Source organism: Ictidomys tridecemlineatus, chromosome 1, assembly GCF_052094955.1.
Source record: "Ictidomys tridecemlineatus isolate mIctTri1 chromosome 1, mIctTri1.hap1, whole genome shotgun sequence".
Lineage (NCBI taxonomy): Eukaryota > Metazoa > Chordata > Mammalia > Rodentia > Sciuridae > Ictidomys > Ictidomys tridecemlineatus.
In genome coordinates this window covers 78,193,947-78,210,263 of record NC_135477.1, presented here as the reverse complement: position 1 = coordinate 78,210,263, position 16,317 = coordinate 78,193,947, and the positions used below count along the sequence as shown (strand labels likewise).

The following is a 16,317-nucleotide window of genomic DNA, read 5'->3' as shown; positions in this document are numbered from 1 at the left end:
CCTCTTCATGGAATATTTTGCCAAGGATGTTTTGTAGTGCCAGTTTTCTAGCTATAAATTCTTTTAACTTTCATTTATTATGGAAGGTTTTTATTTCATCTTAAAATCTATAGCTTAATTTTGCTGGATACAAGATTCTTGGTTGGCACTCATTTTCTTTCAGAGCTGGATATATATTGTTCCAGGATCTTGTAGCTTTCAGGGTGTGTGTTGAAAAATCTGCTCTTATCCTAATTGGTTTTCCTCTGTATGTAATCTGATTCCTTTCTCTTGTGGCTTTTAAAATTCTCTCCTTGGGCTGGAGATGTGGCTCAAGCGGTAGCGCACTCGCCTGGCACGCGTACGGCCCGGGTTCGATCCTCAGCACCACATACAAACAAAGATGTTGTGTCCACCGATAACTAAAAAATAAAAAAAAATAAAAATAAATTCTCTCCTTATTCTGTGTGTTGGGCATTTTTATATAACGTGCCTTAGTGTGGATCTCTTGGAATTTTGTACTTTCAGCGTCCTGTAGGCTTCTTGAATTTTGATTTCCAATTCATTCTTCATGTTTGGAAAGCTTTCTGATATTATTTCATTGAATAGATTGTTCATTCCTTTGATTTAGACCTCTATGCCTTCCTCTATCCCAATAACTCTTAAATTTGGTCTTTTTATGCTATCCCATGTTTCTTGAATGTTCTGTTCATGGTTTCTTACCTTTATAGTAGTGTGTTCTATGTTCTTTTCAAGATTATATATTTTTATCTTCATTGTGTCATGTCCTGTCTTCAAGTGGTCTACTCTGTTGGTGATGCTTTCATTTGAGCTTTTAGTTTGGTTTATTGTTTCTTTCATTTCAAGGATTTCTGGTTTTTTTGTTTGTTTGTTTTTAATTTTTTAATTTAATTTAATGTTGTTGTTATTGTTTTTAGAATCTCTATCTCCCTGTTGAGGTGATCCTTTTCTTCTTGACTTTGTTCATGCAGTTCCTTGTTGAAGTCAGTGATGTTTCACTGCTTGTATTTGCTCTCTTATATATTCCTTGTGTTCACAGAACATTTTAACCATATATATCCTGTACTCTTTCTCTGTCATTTTTTTTCTGCTGTGGCTGCCAATGATTCTAATGATGTGGTGTCTTGATTTGTTTGTGGTACTTTCTTCCCTTGTCTTTTTATGTTGCTTGTGTGTCTTCCTTTCCAGCTCTGTGGGTCTGGGTTGTTATTTTTTTTTTTTTTTTTACCCTATACGTTTGTAATGCTCTTGTAGGGTTCCCAGATCCTTCCTTTGTGGGGAAGGACAATGTTAACAGATATCAATATCAACAATATATCATCTAAGAACAATTTTTTTGTTATTAAGATGTTTACAGTTTACTTTCAATGTAGAGAAATGTTGGATTCAATTATTATCTAAAATATAATCAGTAGTTTCATAAAAAGATTTACAATTTCTGACGGTAGACACTGGGGTGGGGCATAGGACAATATGCTGAGGAGGAAGAATGTGAGGATATAGAGTTAATATATCTTAAGAAATGTGAAAGAGAAATCTAGTGAAGAGGGTTAGTAGCAAGAGAATAGACAGGAAGTAATTTAGGGTACACAAGTACATGGAAAGATAGAGTACATAAAACAAACACACATGTATTTAGAAAAACACAGGATGTTAAAATAGTAATAGGTGGAGGAGGAAAGAAAAATGAAAGAAGAAAAAATGAAAGAAAACAAAAGAACATATACAACCCCTCTATATTATATTATTCAGCTAACTCAGTCCTCAAAGTTCTATTTCATGCAAAGTTCTTGGTTTCACATATGTTGGGGTTGTGAGGGCTGGAGAATAGAGTGGTAGAAGAGAAAGAAAAAAAAATACTCGAAAGAAGTAACGGGTTGTTGCTAGTTTTAGAGATCTGTATCTTTTCTGTTTTTCTTCTCATGCAATAGGTGGGGTTGTCTATTCTAAGCTGGTGTCTCTGCCCTCAGGATGGTGTAGATAACCAGGATGGGAAGACTGGTCCTGATGTAGGGCGTCTGGAAGTGGGGAGTGCCACTCACCAGTTCCTGCAGGGAGATGGCACTTCACGGGTCTTTTTTTGGGACCTCTCGTCTGACTTGAGCAGCCAGTATTATCTCCCTCTCACTTAGAAGTTCCCAACTGCAGGATCTCCCTCACCCAGGCTCACACCGAGTGGTCACACTCCACACCTGCCCAACTGAGAGCTGTTTCTGTGTTGGGTGGTCACTGTGCCAAGTTACTGCCACTAAGGGTGGGGGGAGTTGGGTACCTGGTACCTGGCCAGATGGAGATATGATCTGAGTGCTGCCCCCACCAAATAATGACGAGAAAGGTTTCAAGAAGAGGCAGTCTGCTTCTATCACCAGGGTATCTGGGTAAGTGGGGGGAACCAGGAGATGATGTTGTGCTGTGGGTAGGTAGTAGCTGAGTGACTTGCGTGGGAGCGGATCACAATCTGGAGTTCTGCAGATGTGCTGATAGGTGATTCTGCTAAGCAGCTTGAGACCCATGCATGGGCTAGAACTGTGAGCTTTGGGTTTAGGAATCTAGTATTCCATAGTCCTACTCAAATGCTGAGGCTCTGAGCTCTGTGTGGGGGTCACAGTGCTGGTGACTTCTACAGAAATCAGCTGTATGGGGGTCCTCTTACACTCTCCGAGATGCAGTATTCCAACTAGGTGAGAACTGGGTCAAAGAGTGACACAGAATGCTGCCTTCCTCTTGCCCGCCATCTTGGAATGCTCCTTAATTTTTTTAGTTTGAAACTGGATCTCACTAGGTTTCTTAGGGCCTCACTTAGTTGGTGAGGCTGGTCTCAAACTTTTCATTTTTCTGCCTCAGCCTTCCAAGTCACTGGAATCATAGGCATGTGCCACCATGCCAGACTTAGGATTTTTCGTTAAAAGGGAGTCTTCTTGCAGCATCTTGAATTAGTATCTTAGAATTAAATATTTTCATTAGATTAAAAAATGCATATTAGTATATCCCTGAAATAAGTATTGATATATATATTTGAAAATGTGGTCCCCCGTTTTTCAACCTCTTTTGTTCATTTGTAAAATTTCAGAGTTCTACGTAGGTTTGCTTTATTTAATTATAACAGTGTAGTATATTTTACAAAATTTTATTTCTTTGGTCCACATGCATTTCCTCATTGAGGTCATATATTTCTACTTTGAATGTATTTATTCAATTATGGCATTTAAGTCCACTGAGTGCCTTAAATTTTATATGTTCTCATCTTTAGACATTAATGTAACCCTTTGCTCACTCTATGTTAATCTGTCATCCATTTCCCCATTGTAGTAATTATCACATTGTAAACAGCACTGAAACACTAAAGCTAAGAAATTTTGAACTCAGTCTCTCTCCCAAACCACCAGACTAGTTCTGTATATTCTGCTTACCATTTTTGAATATCATATTACTGGGATTCACCTTCTCACTTGTCATTTTGAAATTTATTTCTCTTGTTCTCCCTTCTGCCATAATGTTCATTTAACTATACTTTGCTGCCCAAGTGACATTTTAAATGCTAAAACTTATCTGCTTATTAAATAGATCCCCATTCATGAAGGGGAAAGTTCACATTCTAGCATGGCGCATATTTTTTGTGCTTTGGCCTTGATCCTCCTGTTTTATCTATTAAATCCCATTCCTAGAACCTAGTATTCCAGTTTTACCACGTTACTTCACTATTCTTCATTTGTTGTGTGATTTCATGCCGTATCCTTTTGCTGTCCTGTCTAGAATAACTTTCACACTCTCACATTGTAGTTTGTATTTCTTTTGAAATGAGACCCTGTATTTTGCAGCATTCCCAGAGCTTTCTAGGTAGAACTGACTATTCTGTTCTTTTTGTGCTTAACTGCATGCATTTCAAATGTAGAACTAATAAATTATACTTTATTCTTATTATTTCTATATATCTCTGTCTCTACTTGATAATAGAAGGAATCTTTTCTGTTTTCATTTTCTCCCATGATAGTGCTTAGGATTTAATAGATACAGTAAATGTTTGTTGTTTAACATGTTTTCTCAACTTGATTTTTCTTTCCTCTTTTTTCAACAGGAAGGGGCAACAAAGCCAATAATTGGAAAAGAAGAAAATGGTACTAAAAGTGCTTCGCAAGATCAAACAAATAATGGGAATTTGACTTATGTTGATGCAGGACACAAAAAGAGTAAAAGTGGTAAGTTAGTGAATATCTATGAAAATTTTTCTAGATTTAAAAAACTTTATAAAGAATAAAGTGTGTAGATTCAAGAAAAGATACCTATTTCTTTTACATTTTACTTTTGCTGTTATTCTCCTGCAACCAACTTCTTCTTGAAACTGCATTAATCTTCTGAAATTCCTTTTTGCTCTTCCATTTTACTTTATTGAAATATTTTGAATGGAGATAGACTTGTACATATATTTCAATTTCTCAGTAATAAGTATTATTACTGTATCTGTTATACATTTTATAGATCTGATGTCTGCATTAGGATTAGGAGAAGAGGAAGAATCACCTTGGGATTCTGAGGTATTGTCTGTTATTATTTTTGGAATAAGCATTGAGTGATGTTAAAACATTAAATAGGATGCTTTATGTTTATTCCACTGTCAATCCTTTGATGGCACATCCACTCTGTTAAAAGGATAATCAGTACTTTACAAATTATATGACAGAAGTGCCATCTTTTAAAATTAGTGATTAAAATAGTTGTCTTAGTAAATTATACTGTCATCAGTCAGATTACTCAGATAGTACAGGAGTTACCATTTGATTTACTTTAAATATTTGGAATCATACTTTAATATATCTAAATGTGGTTAAACCTGTGTTACCAAAGTTTTATGGATTTTTTTCTTAAATCAGTGTTCACCATATTTTGATATTCCCATGGGTTTTTTAAGAATTTTTTTACTTTGTATTTTGACTCTCAGATTTCATATTGAATAATTTTTTTTCTTTTTGAAGTATAATCTTTAAAATCTTCTGTGGAAATTAAAGTTCTTGGTTTTTTCTTTTGAAAATATTTTACAAGTGTTTTACTAAAAATGATTTAGCTAATTATTCAGTTCTAGCTTGAATATTATGTTTGTCTAAAATCCTAGTATTTTTTTCTCTAAGTTATAGTATATCCTTAATAATGTGGGAATTCTGCTGTCATCTTTGTAGGTTATCTGTTTTCTTTCTTACTTATTTTAAGCCTTTTCCTTCTCTTGTTAGTTTGACTACTTTTGTTTTCTTATTTTTACTTATTCAACTCTTTAATTCCTACTATACTTCTGAATAAGAAGTATCATGTTTAGTTTTCAATTTTAGAAATTTATAAATCATTACTTTTTTGATGATTATTCGTCCCTCATTTTTTAATGATCAAACTTTATGTGTTTTATTCCTTCTGAGTTATCAAATATGTAACAATAATTATATTTTCTTTGTCTTTTCATTTCTGTATTATATTTAGTTACACCTATTCTGCTTAGTCTTCCATATCACTAATCTTCTCATCAGTTCATTCCAATTTATTGTTTAACCCATGTATTGAAAATAAACATTATCACATTTCTTAAAAAGGGTGGGGGGAACTTTGACTTTACTTTCTCACATCTGCCTATGCCTAAAAGGAATAATTTCCTCACATTTTAACCTATAATTAATAAAGTAATTAGTTCTAATAAGTACATTACCACTGCACTTTAAAATTCTGATAATTTGTAGGATTTATTTAATGAAGCCAATGTAGTGTAGTGTCAAAAACTAAAGCTTAGAAATCACAGGGGATCAGCTTGGGTTCTGAAATTGACTTTATCTAAATACTGATGAATTATTTCAAGTCAACCTATGATCTATGTGACTCTGTATTATATATGGATATGTTAAGGTTCTAATGTGATTCAGAAAGAAAATTTGGACTATAATTTTTTGTAGCTTAGTTAAGTGGAACGTGAAAGTATTATTATATACGGATTGTCAAGAATAGATCTACAGGGAATGTTTCAGCCTCTGAGGAGGAAAAGCATGAAGAATTATACGTGTAGGACTGTAGTTAGTTTGATTTTCTAATGTTTTAGTTAAATACAAACCATTTTTTAAATAAAATTCATTGAATACCTTTATGTCAGCCATGCCTGCCATAACATAAGTATAAACAGTGATAAACTATTTTAAAGTGACCACTGCAGAAAGAGATGGAAAGGACCTGATTTCTTGTGTATAAGCAGCTGCTTAATATTGGTACCAGCATAGTAGCTGAAGTTAAAAAAAATGTTAATATTCTGGTTCTGTCATTTAGTAGCTCTGAAATCTTGGAAAATTTATTTAAACTATTACAATGTCAGTAGCCTTATAGTACCATAAAAATGGTACCATGTCTCTTAGATATATTCAATGAATAAATATGGTTAAGAAATGTGAAAATACTTTGTAAACTAAGAAATATGTTCATATTTATTAGACAAAAGGAGTATTTGTTAGAATGATCACAGTGGTGTTCAATGATTTATTAAATATAGAGACTTGTTTTTAAAACTGAGGATAATAAAATAGTAAGTGTCAAGAAAATAGTGGAAAAGTTGAAGGAGGTATATATGTTTCTAATTTTAAAATGGTAAGTTTCAATAAACTGTATTATAGGAATATAGTGATTTGGTGCTTGAGACCTTCTGATGAGATTGTAAATGTTTTGACCTTGAATAATTTTCTGCTATTAACTGTCTACTATGTGGAAGGCAGTTCGATACAGAATACACCAGATAAGGGCTTATGCTATAGTGATAGAACAAAAAAACATAAACAATAAATACTTGTAAATCATGTGTTTCATTTAAAGTAAATAGAGAATGCTTATTTTAAAAATACTGAGGGAGTTTGTAGGTGGGATGGATATGGGAATGAAATTTTGTACTAAGATCTCTCTGAAGTATAGATTGCTCTAAAGCTTATAAAGGATGGGAAGGAGCCAACCATGTGAATGTCTAGGAGGGGAATATTCCTGAAAGAACAGTGAATCACATCTGTCCATCATTTACTTTCAGTCAGGGAAAGCAGGGAGTAAGATAATCGTTGTCATAATCATTATTATTATTGTAATACATAGAAAAGAAAATGTACAAATAAGTGCCAGGCACATTTTAGACACTTAGTAAATGTTCTTATACATCCCTTTTTATTAAGACTTGCTATACTCTCTTTAAAATTCATTGTTAAATTGAGAAAGGATTAAATACTGTATCTAGTATTTGTGTACTATTAAACATAGCATAAAGATAAGTTTTATCCCTACTCTGTCAATTTTATTCAACCATTTTTCCTATAAGTAAAAATTTACCAAAAAATATTTGATTTTTTTTCTTTTTATTATTTGTCTTATTGTTAGTTTTTTGTTTTGTTTTGTTTTTTGTTTATGGTAACAGAGATTTGAACCCTAGGGCTCATACATGCTATGAAAATACTCTTTCACTTAACTACATTCCCCAGCTCTTCTTATTTTTCCTAATGAAGCAGGATTTCATTGAGTTGCCCAAACTGACCACCAGCTTGTGATCCTCCTGCCTCAGCCTCCCTAATAGTTGGAATTACAGACATGCATCACCAAACCTTACAAAAAATATTTAGATTTTCTAAATCCATGTTTACATTAATGAAGCAGCTTCTACAATGTTTTTTTTAGATTCAACATGCCACACTCTGAAATTTCTTATCATACCAAGTATCACTAAATTATTTCTTGTCCTTAGAAGTGTTTGTAGTGTTTCATGCTGTATCATTGGAAGTGTATTTATAACAATTTTTTTTAATATGTATTTTTTAAATGTTCTCTTACATTTGGTAAGAAATGCAAAGTAGAGTTAGGTGTTCTGGAGTTAGTTTCTTTTTGAAGTATGCACATTTGTTAGTATTTTATCTATTGATATGTTCCTCTGGCCTTCCAAGCTTAGTTTATCTACTCATTATCCATATGAGGATAAGAGATAGTATTGATCTAAACAAAGTATATGAAGTTCTTCATTGAAATGTTTGGTTTTTCGTGTATATATCTCTAATTTTAAAATGTAATTGCTTTTATAATAGGAAATTTAACTATCTTATAAAATGATAAGGAAATCTTTATGCAACTCATTTTTAATATTAATTTCACTAGAGTATCTCTGAGAGTCTTCCACAAAAGGGTGTTAGTCATTTATCTGGGGCTGTGCATGAAAGAGGAAACAATATCAATGGACAAGTAGAAGGTAAGAGCTGTGTTTTATTAAGAAGTCATTTGGCAAAGTGTTTATTTGAAACATGAGTACTGACATGTTCTAATAGCCAAAGAAATTTACTCATTAAATGTATAGTAAGTGGAAAAAAAGTGCAATGGTAGTAAATAGATGTCTTATCAAGTTTCAGCAGCAGGTTAAATTTAGAGTGTCAAAGGAACTGAATTATTAGTTCCTTTTCAAGATACTTTAGGACATAAGGAAAGTTAGTAATAAGGAAATGGAAAAGAGATTAGGGAAAGAAGAAAGGCAGAGAGTATGGGAAGTAAATGAAGGGAAAAGAAGCAGGTGTACATAGTGAAGAGTGGGAAAATAAAGTAATTTGGAAAAATGAAGAGCAGAGTATTCAAAATGTGTGATAAATATAAAGTAAGCTTCCAGTTCCAAAGTTTGACTGAGAAATAAAGCAAAATTTTTCCTCTCACCATTTTCCTCACTGTTGGGAAGGCATTAAGGATTGAAGTACTCATCATACAGAGCTATGTTTTATTTACCATAAATGAATATAAATATATATATTCATCCATGGATGTATATTATTTACTGTCATGTACAAAAAAGACAATAAAATTTTTTTTTAAATGAAGAGAATTGTAAAGAAGAAAAGAGCAGGATTAGCTCTGGAGAGATCAGAAAAGCCATAGTCTGATAAAACCTTTAGAGAATTTATGACTTTAGAGGACATGATAGGGATGAACTTGAGGCTGGAATCTAAAATGGTAAATTAAGGTAAAGGAATTGGGAATTAACTCAGACCATAATTTCTCAAGCTTTAATGAATCACTTTTTGTGGACCATTTTAAAAGTATGAATCCTGATTCAGCAGGTCTGTGATTTTTTGTTTCTAATAAGGTCTACGGTGATGCCAGTACTGCTGGTCCTCAGACAGTACTCTGAACAGCAAGGACATAGACTTCACTTTAGAGAAATCTAGAACTAGCCATTTCATAATAATATAAGACATTACAGGGTCAAGGGAAAGTATAGATTTTGTTTTTATTTCTCAGCATGTTTTCTACCCAGAGGGAAAGGATCAAAGGGAAGATGAAATAGATATAATTCTAAGATACTACTGCAAAATAAAAAGAAGTGGTGGGAATAATTCATTAAAAATATATATAAAATGGAGAAAATCTAGACCAGAATTTAGAGTTATTTTTGAAAAGAAGAGGAACTGTTTAGAGGAAATAAGAAAGGAAACAAACATTTTGGAGGTAATGATGCAAAAACTAGAGAAAACTCAATTCTGGTGACTTAAGTGTATTTTCACTCAAACCACAAATTAGATTATTGTTGTCTCAGAGATTATTGGAAACAGTAGGGAATTTGAGAATTGGGTAAACTACAGCTGCTTACTTCTCCATTCTTTAACTCTCTGGCATGAAAGATGTATGTTGCATTAATATTATTTACTCAACTGAAATTAATTGAGTATAGAAGCATTGCCTTTCTTAAAGCCATTTTTGGGATAAAATAGTTGTTTCATAAATTCCTTTAAAGATCAGCATGATACACCAAACCAGATTAATTCTGGACACAAGAGACAATAGAATTAATTCCCTGAATACCAAAATTTTTTTCTTAGTAAATATAGCACTGATTTTGAAATATAAAAGGGTATTAATATCAAATAATTCTGTGACAATTTAGTTTTTCTTTTTTGATAATCATATTTCAATATTAAAACTTGTTATACCTTATTTCTTAGATATGATTTATATACCATCTTGCATGAGTGGATCAAGAAACTTTAAGATGGCTAAACTAGAGAAAACAAGAAATGTAGGCATACCAGTAGCCAACATGGGTATGGAAAACAATGAATATTTTTATGAACTATTATTCTACAAGTATATATCCAAGCTGATAATTTCAGAAAACTTTCTTTGTTGAGAAATAAATTTATGCATTACTGAACTGTTATTACAACTTTGTACTTCCTAAATACAGAACAAATTGAGGGACTTGATAAATACTTGTAGTATAATGGTACAAACGATTCTAATGTGTTACATTAAAGGCCTATGCTGTTACATTCTGCCATCAGCTTTGACATCCTGTCAGTGTCATGTTTTGCTCCTCTGATTGGAGATCACTTTTCTATCCCTCAGGCAGCATGTTCACATTGGTTCATGAGCAGACTTCTACTTTAGTTATGGTCATTAGAAATATAATCTCACTTTTGAAACCTTAACTGCATGTTTTGTTAAACCTATATTCTTATTTTTTCTTCAATACATTTTTCATATTGCTATCCAAACACTGGGGAAAAAAACTTATTTCCAAACCTAAGCATGGGGATTCAGCTCCATACTAACCCTGCATAAAAATGTCTGGTTGGTTTTGTCATATTTATATATAATTGATTATATGTCCTGTTTGCTATTTAGAATCTCCTGAGAAATATCCTCAATTAAAGGTAAATATCTTTTATTTTTTTATCTTGAAATTATTAACTACATGCTATATACAGTAAACATTATTTATTAAATATCTTGTTTCAAAATTCATCCAGACTACCAGTGAAATGAAGGATTCTCTTCTGAGTAAAGCAATAGGAATGAAGGATGTACAAACATTCAAATCAGGTAAACTTTGTAATACAAGTTACTCTGGAAAGAACTACATTAAACTATTTGAAGTGTTGAGTCTTCTTATTCCCAATTTTTTTTTCTGTTTGATGGAAAGATTTAATAATACAAATGTAATTATTGGTTCATGTTTGAAAAAAAAGCATGAGAAGTTTAGTATAAGCTTTAATTCAGATGTTTCTATTTTTACATTGCTGTACCCTAAAGTTCCCAATTTGGAATCCTATACTTGTTACGATTCACAGAGATTAAATGAGATTATAAGATTTTTGCAAAGTTTAAAAAATGCTTATTGAGAGCTGGGCACAGTACTCATGGCTGTAATTCCAGCTCCTCAGTGTGTCTCTGAAAAGAGTTTTACTTCAGTCAATATAGCAAGATCCTGCCTCTTCTAGGGAAAAAAAAAAAAAAAAACAGAAATGTATTGGATTCTGATGTTTTCCTAGAGTAAAGCTTTACTTACTAACACGTCAATTGTGATTTAACTTTATTTTTTCTTAGTATTGTTAATACTGGTGATCTTAAGCCAATCAGATGGTCTGATTAACAGACTGTGTTTGTGTGCAAGCATGTTTGGGTATGTTTTGGGATTTTTGTATGTTTGATTATTAATAATGGGTAAAGTAATCACATTTTAATAACTATTTGGTACACACAGTTCAAAACTAATTTTGAAACTTTAGATCTTAGGATCCTTTTGTAGTATTAACAATTTTTATACTCTAAAGAGCTTTTATTTAAGTAGATTGTATCTATCAAAATTTACTATATTAGAAACTATATCTGAAAGATTTAAAAAATAAGCATGCACAGTTATACTTTCCAATAGCCATTACATTTATGTGAAAATGGCAAATAACATTTAGTATTAATTAGACTTCTTGGACCCCTGGAACAGATGCTGAATTCCAGGGATTCTCAGATCACGATTAGTACCAAAGTTTTAAACTATGTATAATGTTCATGGATATCAAATGATAAGGGAGCCTGATGAAATGGCTTTTAAAGTTTCATTTCTGTATTTCTTTTTCTTTCATTCTTAAAAAGTTTAAATCTGACAATTTTGTCTATTTTAAAAAAAAGAAATTTTAATTATCTATGCATCCCTATTTCATGTCACTCTGTATTCATTGGATTTTTTGAATGAATTATTGTGTACCTAGACTTATTACCCTTTCCCATTGAAAAATGGGAACAATTACATCACTTAAAGCTATCATTTTTTGTAAAAATTTATGATGTTTATCCAAGACTTAAAAGTGAATTGTGAGGCATTAAAGAAAGGCTATCTCATTGTAGTTAAAGTATATTTTCTATATAAAATGGTATATTCATTAAAGCCCATGTTTTTATAATGCAAATACTATCATGCATATTTAAATTCAGAATAATTAGACCTAAATTTTAATACAAAATTCATATTTCTGAAGAATCTTAATGAAAAATAATGCTTTCTTGGAAAACAAAATATGACAGTGGTGACTGAGTGAAACACAAAATACTGTAATACCAATAAATAAAAATGTAGTAAAATAGGGAGATGATAAATAAGTAATTAAACTTATATAAATGAATGGCAAGTACAGGATAATATAAAATACAATAAGCCATGAAGGAATAGATGTATGTGGGGTACAGGTGGACATGGGACTTTCTCTGAAGAAAAAATTTGCATAAGTTGGTTTCACTTCTATTATCATCATGTTCTAATATATTAAAACCTTATTTTTAAAGTTTTCAGATCAGAGTTCTACTGGTTTCATCCTCAGTAATAAGACTTGTCAAAGATCTAACAATTTAATGCAAATCGAAACCACATTGAGATTTCATCTCTTCAATCAGAATGACAGTTATCAAGAATACAAATAATAATAAGTTTGGGGGAAAATATGGGGGAAAAGGTGCACTCATACATTATTGGTGGAAAATTGCCACTCCCCAGTATGGAAAGTCTTCAAAAAACTAGGAAGAGAGCCACCATATGACCCAGCTGTCCCACTCCTTGGTATAAATGCAAAAGATCTAAAAGCAGCATAGTATAAGAATGTAGCCACATCAGTGTTCATAGCAGCATTCACAATAGATATGGAACCAACCTAGGAGCCCTTCAACAGATGAATGGATTTTTTTAAAATGTGGTATATATACACAACAGAGTTTTACTCAGTCATGAAAAAGAATGAAATTATATCATTTGCTGGTAAATAGATAGAACTGACAGACTATACTGCTAAGTAAAATACATCAGACTCAGAAAGTCAAGGATCTAATGTTTTCTCTGATATACAGAAGCTATTCAAAACTTTGTGTGGGGAGAGTGAGGAAAGAAATGGAGGGATGAATGCCATCAAAATAAAAGAAAGCTCAGGGAGTAGTAGTAGATAGAGGGGGAGGGAGAAGAGACAGGGTAAGATTAAAAACAGTGGAATGAATCTGACCTAACTTTCCAATGTACATGTATGAATAAACTACAGTGAATCTTACCATTATGTATATCCACAAGACACTAATTTAAAAAAAAAAAGTAAATAAATAGATCTCTAGTGTTTAGGAAAGAGAGCAGGGTGCGGGGGAGATAAAGGTAAGTACTAGAGACTTAATTGGAGCAAACTGTACTCCATGCATTTATTATTAAATCAAAATAAATTCTAATGTTATATATAACTAATATGAACAAATAAAAAAATTTTTAAATTATAAAAATCTGAAAAAAGATCTAGTAATATGAAACCTGTTGTTAAATATCCCTTTGTATCACAATCAATGACTAAAAATCAGTCACCATCCATAGAATTTGGAAAGATAACCTTAACCAATAAAGAAAAGGTGAATATTTGGGCCATGTTTCTGTTAAGGATTTATTCTCCTCATGACCTGTGAATCACAGAAGGCAGAAAACAAAGAGAGTAAAGAAAGTAATAAAGAAGCATAGAGAATACAACTATAGAGTACCTGTGCATGATTTCATGTTACTGTAGTTCTGACTTTTCAAAAATCTTTTTGTGGCAAAATTTCCTTATGTCCTTTTTTCTTTTTTACATTTTTTATTGATATTATACTTGTATATATTGAGGCAATTTCTTGTTACGTATTTGTACATGCAAACGATATAACAATATAATTTGGCCTCTAGTAATTTTATTTTTAGGAGATCCACTCCCAATGTTGTTTTCCTTTTTTTCTCTCTCCAGCTTCTGCATACTAGAAAAAACATAGGACCCTTAATCTGAGTTTAACTTATTTCACTTAACATGATCATTTCTAGTTCTATCCATTGTTCTACAAATGCCATAATTTTATTTTCTTTTTGACTAAATGAAACTCCATTGTGTATATATACCACATTTTCTGGACACCTAGACTAGTATCATAGTTTTGTTGTAGTGTTTTGTTTTGTTTTGTTTTGTTGGTACCAGGGATTGAACTCAGAGGCATTCAACCAATGAGCCACAGACAGCCCTATTTTGTATTTTATTTTGAGACAGGGTCTCACCAAGTTGCTTAGTGCCTTGCTAAATTGCTGAGGCTAGCTTTGAACTTGAGATCCTCCTGCCTCAGCCTTCCAAGCTACTGGGATTACCAGCAGGCACCACTGTGCCTGGCGATACCATAGTTTTTACCTTGTGTTTTATTCTTCTTACCTTTAACAAGGCATGTGGATTCTTCCCCTAACATAACATATAAATAATGTATTCTTTCCCTTACATATAAATAACAAAAATAATTAGGAGAAGGAATAACTTTGTTTAGCCTAGTATTTAGCATAAACTTAAGTGTGGGGCCCAGCATATTTAGAACTTTTAGGCTAAGTAGGAAAAATTTAAAGATTGCCTACTCAGACACAGCATGTTTTTTGTTTGTTTGTTTGTTTGTTTTATTTTTACAGCCTAGGAGCAAAAGGGATAGATATGGAAAGAAATAATTTACAATACAAGTAGTAAATATACAATAAAAAATTGATACAAGTATTACAGTAGCCCTTAGGAAAGTTAATAGCTGTTCATGTAGGGAATAATAACCACAATTAAGGAAGACTTCACCTAGCAAACTGAGTCATAAAAGAAGAAAAGAAATTTTTCAGAACAGTAAATGAAAACATTTTAGAAATAAGGAACAAAGTGTTTACTGATAAAGGTGAAAAGTAACAGTACTTTTGGATGCCATAATGATGAAGAAAATGTTCAGCAGGTTGTTTAAAAGTTACTATTATTGGGTAGAGAATAATATGTTATGCAAATTTATGTATTACTATAGGATTAAAAGTTTTAATTCTGGGGGTTTATTCACTTACTTTGAGTGAATGAATCTGTGGATGAATCTTTTGAGTTGTTTGTATGCTTTGAATGTGGTAGAATCTAGTGTCTCCAATTTGTTGAAGTTTTAGATTACTACAGTTTTTTCCAAAAGAAGTAAATATTGACTTAAAGATTAAGCATAATTTAAATTTGTATGTAGGGAAATAAAAACTTATTTTAACTTTTTATTACTTTCTATTTTTATAAAGATTGTTACTTTTTTATCATTTTTCTAAGTAGTTGATGTTAACATTTGTAAACAGAACCAAACTTAGAAGTAACATCAGAAGAAGAGCAAAAACGGCTTGATGGCAGTGAAAATAACCAGTCACAGGTATGTAAAAATTTAATTTCTAGTTTAATATTATTTTGCTTTAATAAGGTAGCATAGGCCAAATAAAATTATTTTTCAGACTAGCCTTTTAAAGTCAGTAGATCATAACTTAATATTTAATTTTAAAAGCATTACAACTAGTTATAAACAAAATATTTTTATAATCTGTAATACTTTATAACTAAACTTTACTCATAGAATTTAGAATTTAGATTGTTTGCACTTCCATTTGTAAAATCACCTTTACATGATAAAGAAGGTAAGATCAAATTTGAGTTTTTAAATGAGAGAGCTGAAGTTATGAACAATATAACAATTCAGTGACGACCACTGCATTGTATTCATGTTAAGGAAGGAATGATTATTCTCAGTGGCTCAAAACTTGTAGTTTTTTATATGCCAATACCATACTTAAAAATTTCATTTTGCCTTCTGATCTCTATTATTTCAGTGTCTGTGATAAGAGAGAAAACAGGGTCCTAAAATCAATCCAACTGCCTGTTAAGTGAATCATTTCTTCTAGAATGGAACTTTTGGTCTTAGAGTACAAACAATAACATTTTAACTTATTTTATTTCAATGTGGGAAGTTAGTAAATATTATAAAAATATTTTTATCCATTGTCTTCAGTGGACTTTAGAATATGATAGAACGAGATTTAAGGCAATCCATATAAATGCATAAAACTATCATAATATATCACTTGAGTTAAAATTTAGGATTTTTTTTTCTATTTGGTATTTATTCATATTGGCTTTCCAGTTACTGGTAAAAGGATTTAAATGTACAGTAAGCCCTCCCTATTTAAAGTCTAATGAAGTAAAATCTTTTTATGTAATG

At 31.7% G+C, this 16,317-nt stretch overlaps 1 protein-coding gene across 3 annotated transcripts in view; it reads left to right on the top strand.

Annotated features, from left to right (window-relative positions):
• The window catches only part of LOC101971738 (ankyrin repeat domain-containing protein 26), a 110,099-nt gene that overhangs the window by 21,897 nt on the left and 71,885 nt on the right, over positions 1-16,317 (top strand). For 2 of the 3 annotated variants that reach the window (XM_021732531.3, XM_040273714.2), the window contains exons 11-17: positions 4,076-4,196; positions 4,477-4,532; positions 8,140-8,230; positions 9,966-10,064; positions 10,648-10,676; positions 10,773-10,845; positions 15,407-15,477. In XM_021732531.3, coding sequence (XP_021588206.1) covers positions 4,076-4,196; positions 4,477-4,532; positions 8,140-8,230; positions 9,966-10,064; positions 10,648-10,676; positions 10,773-10,845; positions 15,407-15,477 — 540 coding nt within the window. The remainder of the gene's footprint in view (positions 1-4,075; positions 4,197-4,476; positions 4,533-8,139; positions 8,231-9,965; positions 10,065-10,647; positions 10,677-10,772; positions 10,846-15,406; positions 15,478-16,317) is intronic. The other variant, XM_021732532.3, reaches the window with a different exon arrangement.